Consider the following 24,337-nt stretch of genomic DNA (forward strand, 5'->3'; position numbering starts at 1 on the left):
AAAAAAAAAGAGGTTGGGAAATCTTATGCTCGGACATGATGTTTTCAGGGCACCTTTGAAAAAGAGAGTAGGTAGGGCTATTTGGTTTATGGCAAGACGTAATTATCATACACTTATCACTGCAAGGCTTAGGGGGAAAGCAAACAATTGATCAGCAGACTAGGGTTGATGATTCACAATCAGAACCCCCAATGCAATCATGTCCAGTATCTTTTAAAAAAAACACCAAAAAAACACACCTCTCAGTTGAGCACCATGCCTGCATCCCAAATGGCAACTTAATCCCTATACAGTGCACTGCTTTTGATAGGGCTCTGGTCAAAAGTAGTGCACTATGTGGGGAGTAGGGTACCATTTGGGACGCAAACCGTTGCCCCAGTTTTCTCTTTGTTTAATCTGATCTGAAGCACATTGGTGGGCCTCACTATTGCTTCTAATGCCCATGATTAGAGGGGGTCCAGTTTCAAAGACAATGTACAGTCAGTTCTGGGACACTCCGTGTGTAACACCGAGGTACTAGTAGCAGTATTTGTGACTCATCGCAGAGCAGGTGTGTCCCCAAAATGTCAGCCCATTCCTTATATAGTGCACTACTTGGGACCAAGGCCAATAGGGCACTATTGAGGGAATAGGGATGCCATTTAGGACACTAACAAGAGCATTGTCTTACCCAGATGTCCAGCTGGGGCCCCTCGTACTGTTGTCCCTCGAACACCTCCGGAGCAGCGTAGGGGGGGCTGCCGCACCACGTGGCCAGGGGCTCCCCGGGCTGGAAGAAGTTCCCGAAGCCAAAATCTAAGAAAAGGGGAGAATGACACGGTTAACTTCATATTATTACACACCTTCACCTTGAGTCCTTCTGCCCATAGATAGTATGGAGGGTTCTGCCTGTGCACATTTGGCTGGCTGGCTGGCTGAGTGAGTGAGCAACGGGTGGTAAGAGGTGAGGGAAGGATGGAAGGGAACGGCTCGGAACAGGGGGAGATGCAGACAGAACAGTGACTACTCAGGGAGAAAGAGAGCAAGGTAGAGGGAGAAACAGCAGAAGGTGGCTGATTCACTGACTACCTGTAGCACAGGGGTAGCTTTAAAGCTAGCTCCAGATTAGAACAAACAAATGTGTGTGTGCATGCGGTCAAAAGATAGTGTTCACTACTCTGGTCAAAAGTAGTGCACACTATTTAGAGAATAGGGTGTTATTTAGGACGCACAGTAGAACAACCTGCAGGTTCACATTTTGCCAATGTGATATGTAATGCACATATTTGTGTGTTGAGGCCATTGATGGGCTAGCTGGGCCTTCATGAGGTCATATCCCAGGAGACTGACTTGAGCTCATAGAATGACTGTTCTGATTGTTCCAAGGAAGGAAGAGAGAGCGAGAAACAAACTTACAACTCGATCTTAATCATTTTCTGCCTTTCATTAAAATTCAACTTCCAACAATGTGTTGCCAAATCTTTTACCAGTATGAAGCTGCTCGCTTTTACTTTTGCAAGTTGCCCCCCCCCCCCCCCTTATTCTCTATCCGTCTCACTCCTTTGCGTGTCTGTCCCTTATGTTTAAGATTCTATTTGAATACATTTCAGTGTGAGAATGGAGAGACTGTTATCTGTGGAGCCCGACGGTGTTAAGGGACCCTGTTGTAACAACTAACATTTATCAGATGAATAACTATTTTTAGTATTTGTTTTTAATCATCACAGTTATATAAAGCCGAGGGAAGAAGATGCGTTGCGACAAATACAAATACTAATATTCCGGCTTACGTAATGGGGGCAGGTAGCGTTGGACTGCGTGGCACAAAGCAGTGTTCAACAGCTTTTCAAATTGATTTAGTCTCTTCAGTGCTCCGGCCAAATGATGCGCTCACCCCTCCCTGAGTGATTGTCGACCCCGTGAGATGCAATGTCCAAGATCAACCCGTATCAAGCTGCAGCAGTGTCCCTGTCTGCATCCTAAACGCCAATCTATTCCCTTTCTAGGGCACTACTTTTGACCAGGGCCCATTGGGAAGAACATAGGCAGTACTCCAGACTAACATTTGACTAATTCGAACAGGAAGTACCAGTGACACGATCAATATGGAAGGGTTCCGATGAAGTGGATGCTAAGCTACAGGACTGTTTCGCTAGTACAGACTGGAATACGTTCCCGGGATTCATACGCAGGCTTTGACGCTTGTTGGATGTGGCAGGACTTGCAAACTATTACGGATTACAAAGAGAAACTCAGCCGCGAGCTGTCCAGTGATGTGAGCATACCAGACAAACTAAATTCCTTCTATATTCACTTTGAGGCAAGCAACACTGAACCATGCATGAGAGCATCAGCTGTTCCGGACGAGTGTGTGACATTGTTCTCCGTAGCCGATGTGAGCTAAACCTTTAAACAGGTTAACATTCACAAGACTGCAGGGTCAGAAGAATTACCAGAACACATACTCAGAGCATGCGCTGACCAGCTGGCAAGTGTCTTCACTGACCTTTTCAACCTCTCCCTGACCCAGTCTAACACCTACATGTTTCAAGCAAACCACCATAGTCCCTGTGCCCAAGAACGTTAAGGTAACCTGTCTAAATGACTGTCGCCCCGTAGCACTCACATCTGTAGCCATGAAATGCTTTGAAAGGTTGGTCACAAGTTACATCAAAACCATCATCCCAGACACCCTGGGCCCACTCCAATTTGCATACCGTCCCACAGATGACACACTCTCTATTGCGCTCCACACTGCCCTCTCCCACCTGGACAAGAGGAACACTTACATAAGAACGCTGTTCATTGACTACAAATAAAAATCAAATTTTATTGGTCACACACACATGGTTAGCAGATGTTAATGCGAGTGTAGCGAAATGCTTGTGCTTCTAGTTCCGACAGTTCAGTAATATCTAACAAGTAATCTAATAATCCCCAACAACTACCTAATACAAACAAATTTAAAGGGATAGAATAAGAATATGCACACAAATATATGGATGAGCGATGGCTGAGTGGCATAGGCAAGATACAATAGATGGTATAAAATACAGTATATATATATATGAGATGAGTAATGTAAGATATGTAAACATTATTAACGTGGCATTGTTTAAAGTGACTAGTGCATTTATGTAGGCAGCAGCCTCTGAGTTAGTGATAGCTGTTTATCAGTCTGATGGCTCTGAGATTGCTGTTTTTCAGTCTCTCGGTCCCAGCTTTGATGCACCTGTACTGACCTCGCCTTCTGGATGGTAGCGGGGTGAACAGGCAGTGGCTCGGGTGGTTGTTGTTCTTGATTCTCTTTTTGGCCTTCCTGTGACATCGGGTGCTGTAGGTGTCCTGGAGGGCAGGTAGTTTGCTCCTGGTGATGCGTTGTGCAGACTGCACCACCCTCTGGAGAGCCTTGCGGTTGAGGGCGGTGCAGTTGCCGTATCAGGCGGTGATACAGCCCGACAGGATGCTCTCGATTGTGCGTCAGCCAAATTTCTTCAGCCTCCTGAGATTGAAGAGGCGCTGTTGTGCCTTCTTCGCCACACTGTCTGTGTGGGTGGACCATTTCAGTTCAGTTATCTACAGACATTTTGCTTGGTTGATTGCCTTACGGATGGAATAACTACACTGTTTATATTCGGCCATATTCCCAGTCCTCTGTCCATGGTTAAATACGGTGGTTCGCGCTTTCAGTTTTGCGCGAATGCCGCCATCCAAAGGTTTTTGGTTAGGGTAGGTTTTAATGGTCACATCTCCAATGCACTTCCTTATAAACTCACCTCACAGAGTCAGCGTATAGATCAATGTTATTCTCTGAGGCTGCCCGGAAGATTTCCCAGTCCGTGTGATCAAAACAATCTTGAAGCGTGGATTCCGATTGGTCAGACCAGCGTTGAATGGTTCTAGTCACGGGTACATCCTATTTGAGGACGGTAGGAGCAAGATTGAGTTGTGGTCAGATTTGCCGAAGGGAGGGCTCCCTATAGCTCAGCATTCAACACGATAGTGTCCTACAAGCTCATCACTAAGCTCAGGATCCTGGAATTTAACATCTCCCACTGCAACTGGATCCTGGACTTCTTGACAGGCCGCCCCCAAGTGGTGAGGGTACACAACAACACATCCGCCATGTTGACTCTCAACACGGGCCCCTCAGGGGCGCGTGCTTAGTCTCCTCCTGTACTCATTTGAGATTTTAGTCACTTAGCAGACAGTTATCCAGAGCGGCTTAGTGCATTCATCTTAAGATGAACACCCCCCGTTTCTCTGTCCTGATAATGTTTTAGGGAGCCTGAGCACGCATAGTTGTACCTGGCCTGCTGCTCGGAAATGTAGGAAAGTGTTTTTTTAACATCCATTGCGAATGACAATATATTAAAACTATAATTCCTCACAGGTAGCTATTTAAAAAACACATTATTATTGAAATGGAACAGTTCCATGAAAATGCACATATAAAATAATAACTAGCACACAGAACAGTAGAATAAATTGTAATCTAACCCAAACTTGAAACTCATGCACCGCCTATGAAGTCTTTATAAAACAATTGCCTTCAAGTCCATGGCCGTATTTTGCCTATAGGCTACTTTCAAACAAGGTAAGACATGCCTCATAACATGAAATAAAACGTTCAGGTGTCAAACAATTACATATCATTCCAAAGTGCACACTGCCTCCAGCTCACATTGTAAAGTGGTGGGTGACACGCTGATATGATAGCCTGTTGCCTGCACTTGAATGGGAGGTGTGCTTCAATAAACAGTTGAGAAATAAAACTTTTACATTTTAATTGTGCACCAAAACTGTTAACATGCGGTTGCCTTTAGAATTGTTGCGCAATGAATAGGCTTATAAAAGCACATGTTTTACTCCGGCAGCAATCAACTGGGAGCTGCAGCAGAAATCCCACTCAAAATTGGCTCTGTATGCTTGTGCGCGTCTGATAGTTGTGCTGGATAAATAAGATAGGCCTACATTATGACTAACGAAAATACACAGGCCAATTTAATTCCTCTAAATTACGCAAATTACCCTATAGACCGAAAAGCACAACGGTCAAATGTATTTATATCAACTGGTATTTCCATAAATGAAAAAAAAACAGAATTTTTCTCCCAGTCATTTTGGCCGGCAACAGATTTATTTAAATGGCCTTTTCATAATTATTTTTGGGGGGGCAAAAGCGGGCAATTGCCAGCAAAAGGAAACACTGTGTGATGTATAACAGACTGCAGAGCACACACTTAACAGCAGCAGGGCAGCATTGCCATTGACTAGCCTAGCTAAAAACACAAGGTTTCTTAACCGTCATCTAAAATGTACACGAATCCATCCCATGCACGTCTGGATTATATTCTAGTAATACTGTGAATCTGGGTTTACTGAATGATAGTAATCTGAAACATGTTTTCCCCCCCTTTTTTTTTTATACCTCACATGAAAAAGGTCAAAATGTGAAAATGAGAGGTGAAGGCACGGTATACGTACGTCTAGATTTAGCCTTGGCTTTGGCCTACATTTGAACTAGAGACAAAAGAAGCGGTCAATCCTACACCTCAAGCCTATAAGTATGTTGTAGATTAAGCTGTAGATTTTGAGGCGGCAGGTAGCCTAGTGGTTAGAGCGTTGGACCAGTAGCCGAAAGGTTGCTAGATCTAATCCCCGAGTTGACAAGGTAAAAACCTGTCGTTCTGCCCCTGAACAAGGCAGTTAACACACTGCTCCTAGGCCGTCATTGAAAATAACAATTTGTTCTTAACTGACTTGCCTATTACATAAAGGTTAAATAAATTAAAAAATAGAATAGGCGAGATAATGATATGACGGTGAGAGTCACGGCAAGGCATGTTAAGGCAGAGTAAGGAAGGAGTGAGGGCTTACCAGCGGAGCTGACCCACTTTGCGGGCTGCATTTTGAGCAGCGCGGCTGGCTGACGTCAATGTTCCCAACAGGCCAGGGCTCGCTATGTGTGGACGGTGGGCTGTGCAACGCCGCGCCCAGCCCCAATCACTCTGTGTCCCAAATGGATCCCCTTTCCCTATTAAGTGCACTACTTTTGAGCAGGGCTCTGGTCAAAAGTAGTGCACTACATTAAGAATAAAGTGTAATTTGGGATGTAGACACTATCTAGACTACTTCCTGTTCCAAATATTAGCCTAACGCGTCTACTCACACGGGGGGGGGTCAACGCTAGCTAGTAGCCAACAGTGCTTGTGTTTTTATAATGAGGGATAATGCGATGTGTCCTTGCGCAAATTTATACAAGTGCATAGAGAGCTCAGCTTACTATGGAGATTTATACAGCTGGGGGAATGTGTGTGTGGTGGAGTATCATCCTGTCTGAGGTACAAAAGCATGCATGTTGGCCATATCAAATGACTTTCACCACTGGGGAGGATGAATGAGGGGTTGGCTGAATGATGATAACACCTGCACCTTTAACATGTTATTCTGTGTAGCGGGTGGCCTTTCAGCTTGGTCCATGAACAATAAAACAAGACATAGTATGGGTGAAGAGGGGGGGGGGCGCGAGCAGTGTACCCCTGTGATCAAATATTGTTTGCAGCAGCAGAACCAATCCATTTAAGAGGCTTACTGATAATCTCGCGCGCTCTCTCGCTCTCGCTCTCGCTCTCGCTCTCGCTCTCGCTCTCTCTCTCGCTCTCTCGCTCTCTCTCTCTCTCTCTCTCTCTCTCTCTCTCTCTCTCTCTCTCTCTCTCTCTCTCTCTCTCTCTCTCTCTCTCTCTCTCTCTCTCTCTCTCTCTCTCTCTCTCTCTCTCTCTCTCTCTCTCTCTCTCTCTCTCTCTCTCTCTCGCTCTCTCTCTCGCTCTCTCTCGCTCTCTCTCGCTCTCTCTCTCTCTCTCTCGCTCTCTCTCTCGCTCTCTCTCTCGCTCTCTCTCTCTCTCTCTCTCTCTCTCTCTCTCTCTCTCTCTCTCTCTCTCTCTCTCTCTCTCTCTCTCTCTCTCTCTCTCTCTCTCTCTCTCTCTCTCTCGCTCTCTCTCTCTCTCTCTCTCTCTCGCTCTCTCGCTCTCTCGCTCTCTCTCTCGCTCTCTCTCTCGCTCTCTCTCTCGCTCTCTCTCTCGCTCTCTCTCTCGCTCTCTCTCTCGCTCTCTCTCTCGCTCTCTCTCTCTCTCTCTCTCGCGCTCTCTCTCTCTCTCTCGCGCTCTCGCGCTCTCTCTCTCTCGCGCTCTCTCTCTCGCTCTCGCTCTCGCTCTCGCTCTCGCTCGCTCTCTCTCACTCTCTCTCTCTCTCTCTCTCTCGCTCTCTCTCTCTCTCTCTCTCTCTCTCTCTCTCTCTCTCTCTCTCTCTCGCTCTCTCTCTCGCTCTCTCTCTCTCTCGCTCTCTCTCTCGCTCTCTCTCTCGCTCTCTCTCTCTGAAGTGGAAACAAAGGCAACACCCCCCGCTGCCTGGCACTTTGGTGACCTTTCCTTGACTGACCATCAACCACCACAGCGCTTCTGAGAAACTGACCACCAGGGCAGTTCTGGGTATACAAAAGGAGACCTTTAAAACGGGGGACTAGTGTGGCAGTAAATCCTCTTATTTGAGGATGAAACATGAACCACACAATGTCCTTTGGTGAGGTAAAACAGGGGTTAAATATCACTGGGGGAATATTTATCTGTTTCTCTGTGCAGTGAGTCTCTTTTTAATCCAGAGAGACTCGAACAAAACAACAAACTTCCTCATCTAAGCCAAGCAAAGCACAGGATGTACCAATGTTCTTGTGTGCCTGCCTGATGTATTTGTAATCCTGGGTTAATGTAGTTTCATTGGTCAGTTTCTCAAAATAAGTGTACCTTCCCCAAAAATTGGATCTGAGTTATTGTGGTGGCGATATTGCCTTTGGTAATAACAACAACCACCCGCCACCACTCACAACAACTGATCATCTTCTCTTACATCCAGAGAGACAAACTGGTTTGTGTTCATTAGACATCAAACAGAACTGACTAAAACCGAGGAGGGACTACAGGGACTCATTTTCATTTTCAGCTGAAAAATGTTTAGAAACGTTTTCCATTCCTGCCCTAATTAACACGGCCAAGGAAGGGAAAACAGGCTTCTTAGGAAGCCCCGGCCACGTCTCTCTCTCCATCAGTCACTGTCCGGACTAGCCTAGATCTAACACCCCTGGAGCAGGAACACAGGGACTCTGTGGGCATGCGCACATCGTATCACCGTGTCTGAAACTCGGAACACTCCTTCTCGCCCGGCACTCTCCCAGATGCTCGATGACATTTTTCACTGGCCCGCTCAAAATGCCATCGTCCTGATAACGCAACAGCAGCCCAGGGCTCTGTGCAGTACGGCCTAGCTTCAGCTCCTGCTTCCCTCATCTAGCTAGGGGATTTTGGTTACCTCTCAACACAGTGCAAATGGCCTGCTCTGGTCGTTAGACATTTCAGAACTGAACCGTCGCTGAGGTCATTGCTCCTGGCCATGTAATCCAACAGCAATGTTCTGATCAAAACAAGTTGTGAAGTTGTCTCACTGCAATATAAAAGACTTGGTTTACATTTTCTAGGCATATGTCGATTTACAGGTTCTTCATGACTTCTCACACAGTACATCCCACTGGCAATTCCAAAATTATTCTTAGGTTACCCTGAAACACTAAGAGTAGGGTTGCAAAATGCAGGTAACTCCACAGGTAATTGGATCAGGGAAAAAAACGGGCTTTAATGCACCGACCGCCTACCTGCTATCTTGATGTTCATGTGTACGTCCAGCAGCAGGTTCTCAGCCTTCAGGTCTCGGTGGACTATGTTGCGGTTGTGGCAGTACTCCACCGCTGACAGGATCTGCCAGAACTTGCGCCGCGCTTCCAGCTCGCTCAGTCTCCCGTGTTTGGCCAGGTAGTCTAGAGAGGGGGAGAGGGTTAGAGTCATAAGTTCAGCTGGCTTAAATTCAAAATCAGGGGTGGCTAGGATGCAAAGGCCTCAAACATGTAGACCTATATGTTCTCAAAGTCTTCTTCCTAGCTAAGGCTTGCTAGACTACATATTAGACCAAATCCATCAGTGTAACTAATAGAATAACCACTCTGCTCATGCCTGAACAGTAATAGGCTAGTACAATTCCATTTGGGTTTGTTTTGCCATATCCATGTTTGTAGAGTACAATCCATGTTTGTAGAGTACAATCACAGAGGCATGGAATACCTCAGCTCGCTCAACTACTCTTACAGTAACCACCCTTCTCCCAGCCAGACAGCCAGCCGACAGAGGACAGGACAGTGATGAGACACAATAAGGAGCCTGGCCTGTGATCGGGTCGATGCAGCAGAGTAAACATCCCCCCGCATGGACATAATCATGCGGTCAGTCACCACATCCAGGAGTGCTGGGTCAGCCCCCTGGCCCTCGGCCAGCCAAGCCCACAGACCCAGCACTAACAGGCCCAACTAACGCAGACACTGCTCCGCTGGGTAGTAACAAACACATTATAGCCTATGCCTACTTTAACACAAAGAAAACAGAACACATTCAAAATGAAGGAATTTACCAATTTATTTCCTCATCAACTAACTCAAGGAGGAACTAGGAGGGAGGTTACTCAGAACTGGCCTGTTTGTGCGTGAGGAAATAAATGGCTCCTGAGTGGTGCAGCGGTCTAAAGCACTGAATCTCAGTGCTAGAGGCGTCACTACAGAACCTGGTTCGATCCCGGGTTGTATCACAACCGGCCGTGATCGGGAGTCCCATTGGGAGGCGCACAACTGGCCCAGTGTCATCCGGGTTAGGGGAGGGTTTGGCCGGGGTAGGCCGTCATTGTAAAATAAGAATTTGTTATTAACTGACTTGCCTAGTTAAATAAAAGGTTAGAAAAAAATAAAAATAAATATATACATACATACATACATACATACATACATACATACATACATACATACACACATTTAATCCTAGTAAAAATTCCCTGTCTTAGATCAGTTAGGATCACCATTTTACTATTATTCTGACATTTCACATTCTTAAAATAGAGAATGATTTATTTCAGCTTTTATTTCTTTCATCACATTCCCAGTGGGTCAGAAGTTTACATACACTCAATTAGTATTTGGTAGCATTGCCTTTACATTTTATAACTTGGGTCAAACGTTTCGGGTAGCCTTCCACAAGCTTCACACAATAAGTTGGGTGAATTTTGGCCCATCCCTCCTGACAGAGCTGGTGTAACTGAGTCAGGTTTGTAGGCCTCCTTGCTCGCAATCGCTTTTTCAGTTCTGCCCACACATTTTCTATAGGATTGAGGTCAGGGCTTTGTGATGGCCACTCCAATACCTTGACTTTGTTGTCCTTAAGCCATTTTGCCACAACTTTGGAAGTATGCTTGGGGTCATTGTCCATTTGGAAGACCCATTTGCGACCAAGCTTTAACTTCCTGACTGATGTCTTGAGATGTTGCTTCAATATATCCACATAATTTCCCTTCCTCATGATGCCATCTATTTTGTGAAGTGCACCAAGCCCTCCTGCAGCAAAGCACCCCCACAACATGATGCAGCCACCCTTGTGCTTCACGGTTGGGATAGTGTTCTTCGGCTTGCAAGCCTCCCCCTTTTTCCTCCAAACATAACGATGGTCATTATGGCAAACAGTTATATTTTTGTTTCATCAGACCAGAGGACATTTCTCCAAAAAGTACGATGTTTGTCCCCATCTGCAGTTGCAAACTGTAGTCTGGCTTTTTTTAAATGGCGGTTTTGGAGCAGTGGCTTCTTCCTTGCTGAGCGGCCTTTCAGGTTATGTCGATATAGGACTCGTTTTACTGTGGATATAGATACTTTTGTACCCGTTTCCTCCAGCATTTTCACAAGGTCCTTTGCTGTTGTTCTGGGATTGATTTGCACTTTTCGCACCAAAGTACATTCATCTGTAGGAGACAGAAAACATCTCCTTCCTGAGCGGTATGACGGCTGCGTGGTCCCATGGTGTTTATACTTGCGTACTATTGTTTGTACAGATGAACGTGGTACCTTCAGGAAATTGCTCCTAAGGATGAACCAGACTTGTGGAGGTCTACAATTTTCTTTCTGAGATCTTGGCTGATTTCTTTTGATTTTCCCATGATGTCAAGCAGTTTGAAGGTAGGCCTTGAAATACATCCACAAGTACACATCCAATTGACTCAAATTATGTCAATTAGCCTATCAGAAGCTTCAAAAGCCATGATGTCATTTTCTGGAATTTTCCAAGCTGTTTAAAGGCACAGTCAACTTAGTGTATGTTAACTTCTGACCCACTGGAATTGTGATACAGTGAATTATAAGTGAAATAAATCAGTCTGTTGGACAGAATTGTTGGGAAAATTACTTGTGACATGCAAAGTAGATGTCCTAAGCGACTTGCCAAAACTATAGTTTGTTAACAAGAAATTTGTGGAGTGGTTGAAAAATGAGTTAATGACTCCAATTTAAGTTTATGTAAACTTCCGACTTCAACTGTGTGTGTGTGTGTATATATATATATATTTTGCACATAAGAGGGGGAGGGAGGGAAGAAGCGAGTCAGAGCCAAGATTACCTAACTCCAAAGTCCCTGGCTGCTGCAATGTTGCGCAAAGGGCTGTATCACACTCTTCTGTCCTGACGCTTACGCTGCCTCTCTGAGGGACAAACAGGAGGAAACAATTTGGGCCACGCACCCTTTTCCTGAGACAAATGCAAACATTTGGCATCTATTTATTTGCAATAAAATGCAAATTAATTACTTAAAAATCATACAATGTGATTTTCTGGATTTTTGTTTTAGATTCCGTCTCTCACAGTTGAAGTGTACCTATGATAAAAATTACAGACCTTTACATGCTTTCTAAGTAGGAAAACCTGCAAAATCGGCAGTGTATCAAATACTTGTTCTCCCCACTGTATATATATAAAAAAACTCCCCCCATCCATCTCTAACAATCATGGAGCCATCGTGGCTCGATTCTGTTTATATTTATTTAATCAGTATTCAAATGATGCTAATAGTCTATGTGAGCGCACACACACACACACACAGCAACTCCAAAAATTATTGTCGCTGCATAATCCACACGGAATTCCCTATCCAAGCGGTAACGAAGCACCAAGTCTGGGACCAAAAGGCTTCTTAACAGCGTCTACCCCCAAGCCATAAGACTGCTGAACAGTTAATCAAATGGTGCAAATAAGCATTTCACGGTAAGATCTACACCTGTTGTATTCAGTGCATGTGGCATTTAAAAATAATAATTTGTAACCATCCGCAAATGTCAAAATCTAATTCGTTACGACTTCCTCCCGCCAATTACAACCTTCAAATCCTGAACAGATATACAATGGGGGAGAGAATTAATAATTCCTAATTCATCGTTTCCCATCCAGCCTCATCAACAGCCTCTGGGGAACATGTTTCATGGCGGCCTCTTCACACCTCCAACCAGCAGGCAGCCATGCATGCAGCTCTGTACTTCACGCCCTCACATAGCATGGAGGGAAGGAGACGGAGATGTATGAGCACCCATATCCCTCTACAGTAGGGCAAAACTACGTTGAAGAAATTAACGACACAGAACACTTCAGGTGCCCTACCAGAGTTCGGGTTTTTAGAGTCCGAGTAATTTAAAGTAATTTAGGTGGGGGTCGATGTTCCTCACAAATAACACTGTTGACCATCCTGTGCTTAAACAAGAGGGCTGGATAAAAATTACAGATGGAGCAAGGGCAATAGCAAGTATTAAGCTGAATTATAATTCACTCATATACATAGAGTTCATCACGCAGATGGGAATGCATACGGCTACAGTTCCAGGAAACTGTGACATTATAGACAGACACTGCATCTGATAAATGGTTAACTATAGAGGATACGAGAAAAACATTACACTGATTAGAGGGTGCCATATTCCATATCGTTACCCCTCTTGACCGAGGCTTCTCTTTGTGGCGTGTCGCTAACAAACAAGAAAAACGCACTTGGCATGGGAATGTGGCGAGGTGCTCTGAATATAGAGACTGGGTGGGCTAGGGCTGCTGCAGCTACACAACACAGCTATGCGATAACCCTCGCTGTATACACTGAGTAAGTAGGCCTACAGCGGCCTCTTGCCCTATCGTACCTTACCAATCCCTCGCTAGAGAAAGTCTGGACTTTGGATCCTGGATATCTGTCTGGCTGGAATTAGCTGACACCATGACATTGGACAATAGAAGTGTTGTTCACTGTGCTACATACTATTTCTATTGCATTGAAATAGACATTACGAGAAACACAACACAGAGGTTGACATGGTTTTTGAAAGTTAATAATTATGCTGTGGCTGATGTACTAAACCACCCAGACACAAAATATACAGTCGTCCTTCTGAACTGAGCTGCAGGACAGGAAGGAAACTGCTTAGGTGTCACCATGAGGCCATTGGTGATTTTAAAACAGCTATAGAGTTCAGCTATAGAGTTCAATGGCTGTGATGGGAGAAAACTGAGGATGGATCAACGACATTGTAGTGACTACACATGAACCTAAATGACAGAGTGAAAAGAAGGAAGCCTATACAGAAAATACACATACAGAATACAAATATTCCAAAACATGCATGGCACAAGTCACTAAAGTAATACTGAAAAAAAAAGAAGAGGAAATTAATCAACTTTTTGGCCTAAATGCAAAGCCTTATGTTTGGGGCAAATCCAAAACAACACTCAGCCCCCTTATTTTCAAACATGGTGGAGGCTGCAGCATGGTATGTGTATGCCTGACATTGACAAAGACTGGGGAATTATTCAGGATGAAAAGAAATAGGATGGAGCTAAGCACAGGCAAAATCCTAGAGAAAAACCTGCTTCAGTCTGCTTTACACCAGACACTGGGAGAGGAATTCACCTTTCAGCAGGATAATAACCTACAACACAAATCCAAATCTACACTGGAGTGATTTCCAAGAAGACAGTGAATGTTCCTAAGTGGCCAAGTTACAGTTTTGACTTGAATCTTCTTGAAAATCTATGGCATGACTTGATCCCCAACACCTTGACATAGTTTGAAGAATTTAACATAATAACAGGCAAATATTGCACAATACAGGTCTGCAAAGCTCTTATGAGACTTACCCAAGAAGGTGTTTCTAACATGTATTGGGGATATACTTGTTCAATCAAGGTATTTGCGTGATTTTTTCTATTAATCTTTATAAAATGTTAGAATTCTTCCACTTTGACAGGGTATTTTGTGTAGATTGTTGACAAAAAAAAGTACATTTTAATGCCTATTTGTAACGCAACAAAAAGTGAAAAACAGTTCAAGTGGGCGTAGACTTTCTATAGGCACTGTACTAGCTAGAAGGTAAACCAGCCCTGGCAAACCAGACCTTCAGCTTCACTGTTAGCCTAATCTGTTACTTTCACACACCAGCAACAGCGTTTGGTGCGCTCCAGAGTGCTTCCGCTAAGGGCTAATGACACAAAAAAAGCATGCTCATCACACCAGTGGATGTATGAGTAATGCACTGCTTGAACGTCAGAAGGGGCGAGGAGGACTGACAACATGGCAGCATAGTCAGGTGTACTCAGTCAAAGAAGTGTTGCATTTTTGGGAGAAATGGGGGGGGGGGGGGGGGGGGGGAATGATGAATCACAGATCTAGGACAGGGTGTTAAAAACAATGAGGAAAAAGCTCAGAAGAGCACAGAGTTCCAGGTCTGTTGGGGAGATATGTAATCTCTTAACAGCTGCTCAGGTTTTGAAGAGATTGGAGAGCCGAGCTAGAGCAGGACCCGGCGTCCGTAAATTTCTGTGCTGGCCAGCATCCAGACAGCAAAGCAGAGCCTGCCCACCGAACAAGTGCAATAACGACTCTCTCCTGCCTTCAACGTCTCAGCTCCAAATGTATTTTCCTGAAACTTAGTGCTGAAGTAAAGACGTAACCATAGGCTACACAATCCAAGACTTACCGAGCATGCCCTAGGTCAAATCAGCCAGCAAAGAGATGATACAGCTAGGTGAGTCAACAGTGTAGCCAAGCCTTTTCAGCTCAGAAAATAAAAAAAAACACAGATACCTACTGAGTAACAGAAGAAAAAACATTATAGACCCAACTATTGCAGCAGACAAAAGAAGTTGACAGGCAAAATTAATCTCGCCGGGGCACTCTATCAAGAAGACAGATGTGTTCAGGCCTAGTCAATAAAACCCACCCACCCACCCACGCTCTTGCAGTTTTCATTTTAATATGCATGGCCTACATTTTTTCACCCCCTTTCCAAATTCAAATGGTCATCCCCTTTCTCTCTCTCCCCTCTCCTCTGCCTGGAGGTTCTGTTCTGCCACTCCTCATTATTTGTGGTTGACCCAATTTCTCCAGGTTTGATCCACTCCTACAGCGCTGGGTGGGTGGGTGAGGCTCACTAGCCAGCAGACAGGTTGGAATGGCTGCTTTCACTGTGTCCTGCACCCATTACCCTGCCAGACTCAAACTCCATAGGGCTGGGATGGATGGATCTTAGAAATAGACCTATTGAAACGGTTTAAGTCATTGACTTAGTAATTCTATGGGATGGACAGACTAGATCTGCTCCCAGAAAACTAGCTAGTTGACACTCAGAGTCCAGGACAAAGCTGGATGGACACGGACCGAGAGCAGTAGGCTTATAAAAAGGACTTCTAAACAGTGATTTTTTTTAAATGTATTTTTTTATTTCACTTTTATTTAACCAGGTAGGTCAGTTGAGAACAAGTTCTCATTTACAACTGCGACCTGGCAAAGATAAAGCAAAGCAGTGCGACACAAACAACACAGAGTTACACATGGAATAAACAAACATACAGTCAATAACACAATAGAAAAGTCTATATAGAGTGTGTGCAAATTAGGTAAGATAAGGGAGGTAACGCAATAAATAGGTCATAGTGGTGAAATAATTACAATTTAGCAATTAAACACTGGAGTGATAGATGTGCAGAAGATGAAAGTGCAAGTAGAGATACTCTGGTGCAAAAGAGCAAATAAATAAATAACAGTATGGGGATGAGGTTGTTGGATGGGCTATTTACAGATGGGCTATGCACAGGTGCAGTGATATGTGAGCTGCTCTGACAGCTGGTGCTTAAAGTTAGAGAGGGAGATATGAGTCTCTAACTTAAGTGAATTTTGCAATTTGTTCCAGTCATTGATAAGAAAACTGGAAGGAAAGGCAGCCAAAGGAGGAATTGGCTTTGGTGGTGACCAGTGAAATATACCTGCTGGAGCGCATGCACAGGTGGGTGCTGCTATGGTGACCAGTGAGCTGAGATAAGGTGGGGCTTTACCTAGCAGGGTCTTGTAGATGACCTGGAGCCAGTGGGTTTGGAATATGAAGCGAGGGCCAGCCAACAAGAGTGTACAAGGTTGCAGTGGTGGGTAGTATATGGGGCTTTGGTGACAAAACGGATGCAACTGTGATAAACTGCATCCAATTTGCTGAGTAGAGTGTTTTTGTAAATGACATTGCCGAAGGATCGGTAGGATAGTCAGTTTTACGAGGGTATGTTTGGCAGCATGAGTGAAGGATGCTTTGTTGCAAAATAGGATGCGGATTCTAGAATTCATTTTGGATTGGAGATCCTTAATGTGAGTCTAGACTGTAAACTCTCCTTCCAACCAGACACCTAGGTATTTGTCCACATATTCTAAGTCAGAACTGTCCAGAGTAGTGATGCTGGACGTGCGGGCAGGTGCAGGCAGTGATCGGTTGAAGTGCATGCATTTGGTTTTACTTGCATTTAAGAGCAGTTGGAGGCCACGGAAGGAGAGTTGTCTGGCATTGAAGCTCGTCTGGAGGTTAGTTAACAGTGTCCAAAGAAGGGCCAGAAGTATACAGAAGGGTGTCTTCTGCATAGAGGTGGATCAGAGAATCACCAGCAGCAAGAGCGACATCATTGATGTATACAGAGAAAAGAGTCAGCCCGAGAATTGAACCCTGTAGCACCCCCATAGAGACTGCCAGAGGTCCGGAGAACAGTCCCTCCGATTTGACACACTGAACTCTGTCTGAGAAGTAGTTGATGAACCAGGCGAGGCAGTCATTTGAGAAACCAAGGCTGTTGAGTCTGCCGATAAGAATGTGGTGATTGACAGAGTCGAAGGCCTTGGCCAGGTCGATGAATACAGCTGCACAGTATTGTCTCTTATCGATGGCGGTTATGATATCGTTTAGGACCTTGAGCGTGGCTGAGGTGCACCGATGACCAGCTCGGAAACCAGACTGCATAGCGGAGAAGGTACGGTGGGATTCGAAATGGTCGGTGATCTGTTTGTTAACTTGGCTTTTGAAGACCTTAGAAAGGCAGGGTAGGATAGATATAGGTCTGTAACAGTTTGGGTCTAGAGTGTCTCCCCCTTTGAAGAGCTTTCCAATCTTTGGGGATCTCAGACGATACGAAAGAGAGGTTGAACAGGCTAGTAATAGGGGTTACAACAATTGCGGCGGATAATTTTCGAAAGAGAGGGTCCAGATTGTCTAGCCCGGCTGATTTGTAGGGGGTCCAATTTTTGCAGCTCTTTCAGAACATCGGCTATCTGGATTTGGGTGAAGGAGAAATGGGGGAGGCTTGGGCAAGTTGCTGTGGGGGGGGGGGGGGGGGGTGCAGGGCTGTTGACAGGGGTAGATGGGTGAAGTGCTTTCTGGTGATTGGGTAAAGAACTGTGGCTTTAAACGACGCTACTTGACAGCCAGCTACTCAGTCAAGTTGTACAAATGTAGCTTGGTGGATCTTAGATTGATGTTGAGTGGAAGGGATGTCTGTTTATAGTGGAAGAAAACAGAACATTATAATCCTGTTTACTTACGTCAGCTATTGTGCTGCTTGCTGGGTGTCTGTCAATCTCAGTGAGGATGTTGATGGAGACAGCAAATAAATGCATTACCTAACCATATTACATTGCGCAATCAGGACTTACAGCACAATAAGTGGGGACAAAATGGTTCTGTAATACCTAGACATGATCTGCGAAGCAATCTAAGGATTCTCTGAAATGAGGTTACCCAATGTACTGAGCGCACAATCAACTCCAGTCTATTTCTATCATAATGGGCTGATTGCAAGACAAGTCTTCCAAGCGCCACAGAAGCCAATACAGCCCCGGAAAGAGTCCCAAATTGCACCCTATTTCCCTATGTAGTGCTCACATTAAGGGCCCTGATCAAAAGAAGCGCACTAAAAAGGGAATAGGGTGTCATTTGGGATGCGGCCCCGGTATCAATGCAGTCGTCTTTGTCCCATTCACTCGCCCCTACTCTGTACCCTTCATTATCAGGCATAGTGAAAACAAGATGGCTGTTGTTAGAATCAACACCAGTGTCAGCTCTGAGCTTGGCCCTGGCATAACCCAGGCACGGGGAGACAGTGTCAAACACACAGTTTGTTTATTTAGTGCAGTATCGCTGCTTTGTGCACACACGCGTGATGACCATCCAAAAGGCATCAACCGCTTGATGTGAATCCTTGCTACATTTCCCTCCTCCTGAACCTCTGTAAACATGCATTACTCTGACTAGGCAAAAATCACACACCCTAAGACGTGAGAATGTGTGTAAGAACAACAAAAAAATGGAACACGAAACACATACAGTGCCTTCAGAAAGTATTCACACTACTGGATTTATTCCACATTTTGTTGAGTTACAGCCTGAATTTAAAAGGTATTATTTTGAGATGTTGGGTCACTGGCCTACACTACAAAGATACAGGCGTCTTTTCTAACTCAATTGCCAGAGAGGAAGGAAACTGCATAGATATTTCACAATGAGGCCAATGTTTGAAACAGAGTTTAATGGCTGTGACAGGAGAAAACTGAGGATGGCTAAACAACATTGTAGTTACTCCACAACAATAACCTAAATGAGTGAAAAGAAGGAAGCCTGTAAGGAATAAAAATATTCCAAAACATGCATCCTGTTTCCAATAAGGCACTAAAGCAAAAATGCAAAAAAATGTGGCAAAGAAGTTAGCTTTATGTCTGGAATACAAAGAGTTACGTTTGGGGCAAATCCAACACGGTGTCACTGAGTACCACTTTTAATATTATCAAGCAGGGTGCCGGCTGCATCATGTTATGGGTATGCTCGTCATTGGCAAGGACTAGGGAGTTTTGTAGGATACAAATAATACAGCTAAGCACAGGAAGAATCCTTGAGGAAAACCTGGTTCGGTCTGTTTTCCAACAGACACTGGGAGACAAATTCACCTTTCAGCAGGACAAACCTAAAACACAAGGCCAAATATACACTGGAGTTGCTTACCAAGACCACATTGAATGTTCCTGAGTGGCCTAGCTACAGTTTGGACATACATTTTCTTGCAAATCTATGGCAAGACTTGAAAATGGCTGTCTAGTAATGATCAACAACCAACTTGACAGAGCTTGAATAATTTTCAAAAGAATAATGTGCAAATATTGTATAATCCAGGTGTGCAAAGCTCTTAGAGACTTAGCCAGAAAGACTCACAGCTGTAATCACTGCCAAAGGTGATTCTAACATGTATTGACTCAGGGGGTTGAATACTTATGTAATCAAGATATACAGAGCCTACGGAAAGTATTCAGACCTCTTTTTTCACTTTGTTACGTTACAGCCTTATTCTAAAATGGATGAAATAAATACACCTCAGCAATTTACACACAATACCCCACGATGACAAAGTGAAAAAAGGTTTTAGTATTTTTGCAAATTTATAAAAATAAATACCTTATTCACATAAGCATTCAGACCCTTTGCTATGAGACTCGAAATTGAGCTCAGGTGCATCCTGTTTCCATTGATCATCCTTGAGATGTTTCTACAACTTGATTGGAGTCCACCTGTGGTAAATTCAATTGATTGGACATGATTTGGAAAGGCACACACACACACACCTGTCTATATAAGGTGTGCCAAGGTTGTAGCGTCATACCCAAGAAGACTCGAGTCTGTAATTGCTGGCGGAGGTGCTTCAACAAAGTCTGAACACTTATGTAAATGTGATACTTCAGTAATTTTTTTATAAATTTGCAAACATTTAATACAAGTTTTTGCTTTGTCATTGTGGGGTTGTGTGTTGATTGATGAGGAAAAAACAATCTAAATCTATTTTAGAATAAGGCTGTAACGTAATAAAATCTGGGAAAAGTAAAGGGGTCTGAATACTTCCAAATGCACTGTATTAGTGTTAAATTTTGTATACATTTAAAAATATATATTTTACTAAAAAGTTAGACATTTTCTTCAACGTTGACTTGCGTATTTTGTTTAGGTCCTTGACAATTAAATCAATTTTAATCCCACCATGTAACACAACAAATGATGAAAAAGTGGATGAGTGTGAATACTTTCTGAAGGCACTGTACTTAATATCTGCCTGCACTCATGTTTCCAGCTCCATCATGGATAAGCAAAAAAAACTCAACCGCACTCTGTGCATCGTCAATGGGCATGGATAAGGTAGACAACTTTGCGGCGGGCCTCGTCTCTTCACTTTGTTCACAGGTAAAGAAATGTCATCATTCACGTGTCAAGCAAGCACTCCCTTTGCTCCCTCTATACAAAAAAATACAGTTGAAGTTGGAAGATTACATACACTTAGGTTTGAGTCATTAAAACTCGTTTTCAACCACTCCACAAATGTCTTGTTAACAAACTATAGGTTTGGCATGTCGGCTAGTGCATGACACAAGTCATTTTTCCAACAATTTCCAACAGACAGATTATTTCACTGTATCACATTTCCAGTGGGCCAGAAGTTTACATACACTAAATTGACTGTGCCTATAAACAGCTTGGAAAACTCCAGAAAATGATGACCTGAAAGGCCGCTCAGCAAGGAAGAAGCAACTGCTCCAAAACCGCCATAAAAAAGCCAGACTATAGTTTGCAACTGCACATGGGGACAAAGATCGTACTTTTTGGAGAAATGTCCTCTGGTCTGATGAAACAAAAATATAACTGTTTGGCCATAACGACCCATAGTTATGTTTGGAGGAAAAAGGGGGAGGCTTGCAAGCCGAAGAACACCATCCCCACCGTGAAGCACGGGGCTGGCAGTATCATGTTGTGTGGATGCTTTGCTGCAGAAGGGACTGGTGCACTTCACAAAAAAGATGGCTTCATGAGGCAGGAAAATTATGTGGATATATTTATGTGGATATATTGAAGCAACATCTCAAGACATCAGTCAGGAAGTTAAAGCTTGGTCGCAAATGGGTCTTCCAAATAGACAATGACCCCAAGCATACTTCCAAAGCTGTGGCAACATGGCTTAAGGACAACAAAGTCAAGGTATTGGAGTGGCCATCACAAAGCCCTGACCTCAATCCTATAGAAAACTGAAAAAGCGTGTGCGAGCAAGGAGGCCTACAAACCTGACTCAGTTACACCAGCTCTGTCAGGAGGGATGGGCCAAAATTCACCCAACTTATTGTGTGAAGCTTGTGGAAGGCTACCCATAATGTTTGACCCAAGTTAAACAATTAAAAAGGCAATGCTACCAAATACTAATTGAGTGTATGTAAACTTCTGACACACTGGGAATGTGATGAAAGAAATAAAAGCTGAAATATATCATTCTCTACTATTATTCTGACATTGCACATTCTTAAAATAAAGTGGTGATCCTAACTGACCTTAGTCAAGGAATTTTTACTAGGATTAAATGTCAGGAATTGTAAAAACAAAAAAAAACTTTGTTTAAATGTATTTGGCTAAGGTGTATGTAAACCTCCGACTTCAACTGTATATAAAATGCGAGAACCAGAAAATGCTGCTTACCTAACCAAGATGGCTGGTGGCACCAGTGCTGGTTCATATTGGAGCAGACCAGCGAGCCTGGCGCGTCTGTTGGTAATAGAACATGCGCCTCCTATCGCAATGGTACATCAAGATAGGCCTTATAGAACCGAATTAGGTTATTTCTTCTGGTTTTGCCCTTCTTTCATGACCACTTTCTTATTCATTCTTCACAGCTAGTATCCCTCTCGCTTTTTCATATCAATAACTGCTGCAGTCCAGTAGTAAAATCCCAAATGTTTGTCTCCCACTTTTTAACGGGGCAAAAAGGTTAACCAACCCATTCACCTTGTGCATACCCTCAGTCACACAGAACAAGAGGATCACTGTACACAGCTCTGCACTGCCTACAGTACAATGTGTCAAACATCATGCAAAACAACTCAAATCACTTTACATAACCATTGGGAAATGGTTTGCGTTGGGAAGAAGGCCTGTCTGTGACATCCATGTACTGTACAAAAGCTAACTTTGCTAACGTGCTTTTCACATTTCACATCTTGACCTACATCATACGATATATTCTTAGGTTTAGATTCCATCTTATATGGTGGGCATATAGAACGGACAGGTAAGCCTGTATCAACTCTATACAGATACAGACGGCTATTGAAGAAAGCCTGTTTTGACTGACTTCTAAACTGAATATGGAGGTCAGACAAGCGCTACTAACCCGTGCCGCCTCCTTGCCCTCTCCCTGCTCCGGTGGGTGCCATCCAAGTGGCACGACAACGTAAACAACGGTCTTAGGACAAACTACCAGACTTGTTAAGTCAAAACATAGTGAATTTAGATATGATTTCCTAGACTATCTACTCGACTCACAATCATAGAATTCTAATTATATGGGTTTAACGCAATGGTTCTCACCCATGACAATCAATATTCACTGAAAGTAAGCTTTGGGGCAAGATATGCAAATGTGGGGGGAACTCAAGGGAACATTTAATCAAATCATCTCACAACAGGTGGAGGCATTCCTTTTCCCTACTGCCTGTCCTTCAACAGACAAAAGAAGCATTCCTTTCTGATTACGTAAAAGCCAATCAGTAACATATAATGCATTTGGAAAGTATTCAGACCCATTTACCTTTCCCACATTTTGTTATGTTACAGCATTATTCTAAAATATCCCATAATGACAAAGCAAAAACAGGTTTTTCGAAAATTAAGGAAATATCACATTTACATAAGTATTCAGACCCTTTACTCAGTACTTTGTTGAAGCACCTTTGGCAGTGATTACAGCCTTGAGTCTTCTTGGGTATGGCACTACAAGCTTGGCACACCTGTATTTGAGGAGTTTCTCCAATTCTTCTCTACAGATCTTCTCAAGCTCTTTCAGGTTGGATGGGGAGCGTCGCTGCACAGCTATTTCAGGTCTCTCCAGAGATGTTCAATCGGGTTCAAGTCCGGTCCACTCAAAGACATTCAGAGACTTGTCCCGAAGCCACTCCTGCATTGTCTTGGCTGTGTGCTTAGGGTCGTTCTCCTGTTGGAAGGTAAACCTTCGCCCCCAGTCAGAGGTCCGTAGCAGGTTTTCATCAAGGATCTCGCAGCACTTTGCTCCGTTCATCTGTCCCTCGATCCTGACTAGTCTCCCAGTCTCTGCCGCTGAAAAACATCCCCACAGCATGATGCTGTCACTACCATGCTTCCCGTAGGGATGGTTTCCTCCAGACATGACACTTGGCATTCAGGCCAAAGAGTTCAATCTTGGTTTCATCAGACCAGATAATCTTCGTTTCACATGGTCCGAGTGTCCTTTTAGGTGCCTTTTGGCAAACTCTAAGTGGGCTGTCATGTGCCGTTTACTGTGGAGTAGATCTGTCCGGCCACTCTACCATAAAGGCCTGATTTGTGGAGTGCTGCAGAACTGGTTGTCCTTCTGGAAGGTTCTCCCATCGCCACAGAGGAACTCTGGAGCTCTAGCAGAGTGACCATCGGGTTCTTGGTCACCACCCTGACCAAGGCCTTTCCCCCCGAATGCTCAGTGTGGCTGGGTGGCCAGCTCTAGGAAGAGTCTTGGTGGTGGATGATGGAGGCCACTGTGTTCTTGAGGACCTTCAATGCCCTCAGAACAGCCTCAATTCGTCGGGGCATGGACTCTACAAAGTGTCGAAAGTGTTCCACAGGGACGCTTGCCCATGTTAACTCCAATACTTCCCACAGTTGTGTCAAGTTGGTTGGACGTCCTTTGGGTAATGGACCATTCTTGATACACATGGGAAACTATTGAGTGTGAAAAACGCATCAGCATTGCAGTTCTTGACACAAACCGGTGCACCTGGCACCCATTACCACAGGGTTCCCAAACCTTTTCACTCAGGCCACCCTTCCAGCATTGGGGAACATTTTGCGCCACCCCTGTGTGCGTGCCACATTTATTTATATGTGCACAAGCACGGTCCATGACACAAAACTATTCACACCCCTCTGGTTGGCGGAGAGAAAATGTTGTCGGTTTAAAGCCTATTTCAAGCAATTCTACACATTTTTGTCATGGGCTGCAGAGAACATTCTGCAGTTTTAGGTAATTCTATACATTTTGCCATGTATAATGTGTATTCATGTGATATTTGAGTGACTAAAACAT

At 44.1% G+C, this 24,337-nt stretch overlaps 1 protein-coding gene across 1 annotated transcript in view; it reads right to left on the bottom strand.

Moving 5' to 3' along the window:
* sik2b (salt-inducible kinase 2b) overlaps nt 1-24,337 on the bottom strand; it is a 58,886-nt gene that overhangs the window by 20,023 nt on the left and 14,526 nt on the right. Inside the window, exons 4-5 of the mRNA XM_071356608.1 lie at nt 8,681-8,842; nt 671-795 (exon numbers count right to left, since the gene is read on the bottom strand). Of these exons, the coding sequence (XP_071212709.1) occupies nt 671-795; nt 8,681-8,842 (287 nt within the window). The remainder of the gene's footprint in view (nt 1-670; nt 796-8,680; nt 8,843-24,337) is intronic.

Source organism: Salvelinus alpinus, chromosome 21 (genome assembly GCF_045679555.1).
Source record: "Salvelinus alpinus chromosome 21, SLU_Salpinus.1, whole genome shotgun sequence".
NCBI lineage: Eukaryota > Metazoa > Chordata > Actinopteri > Salmoniformes > Salmonidae > Salvelinus > Salvelinus alpinus.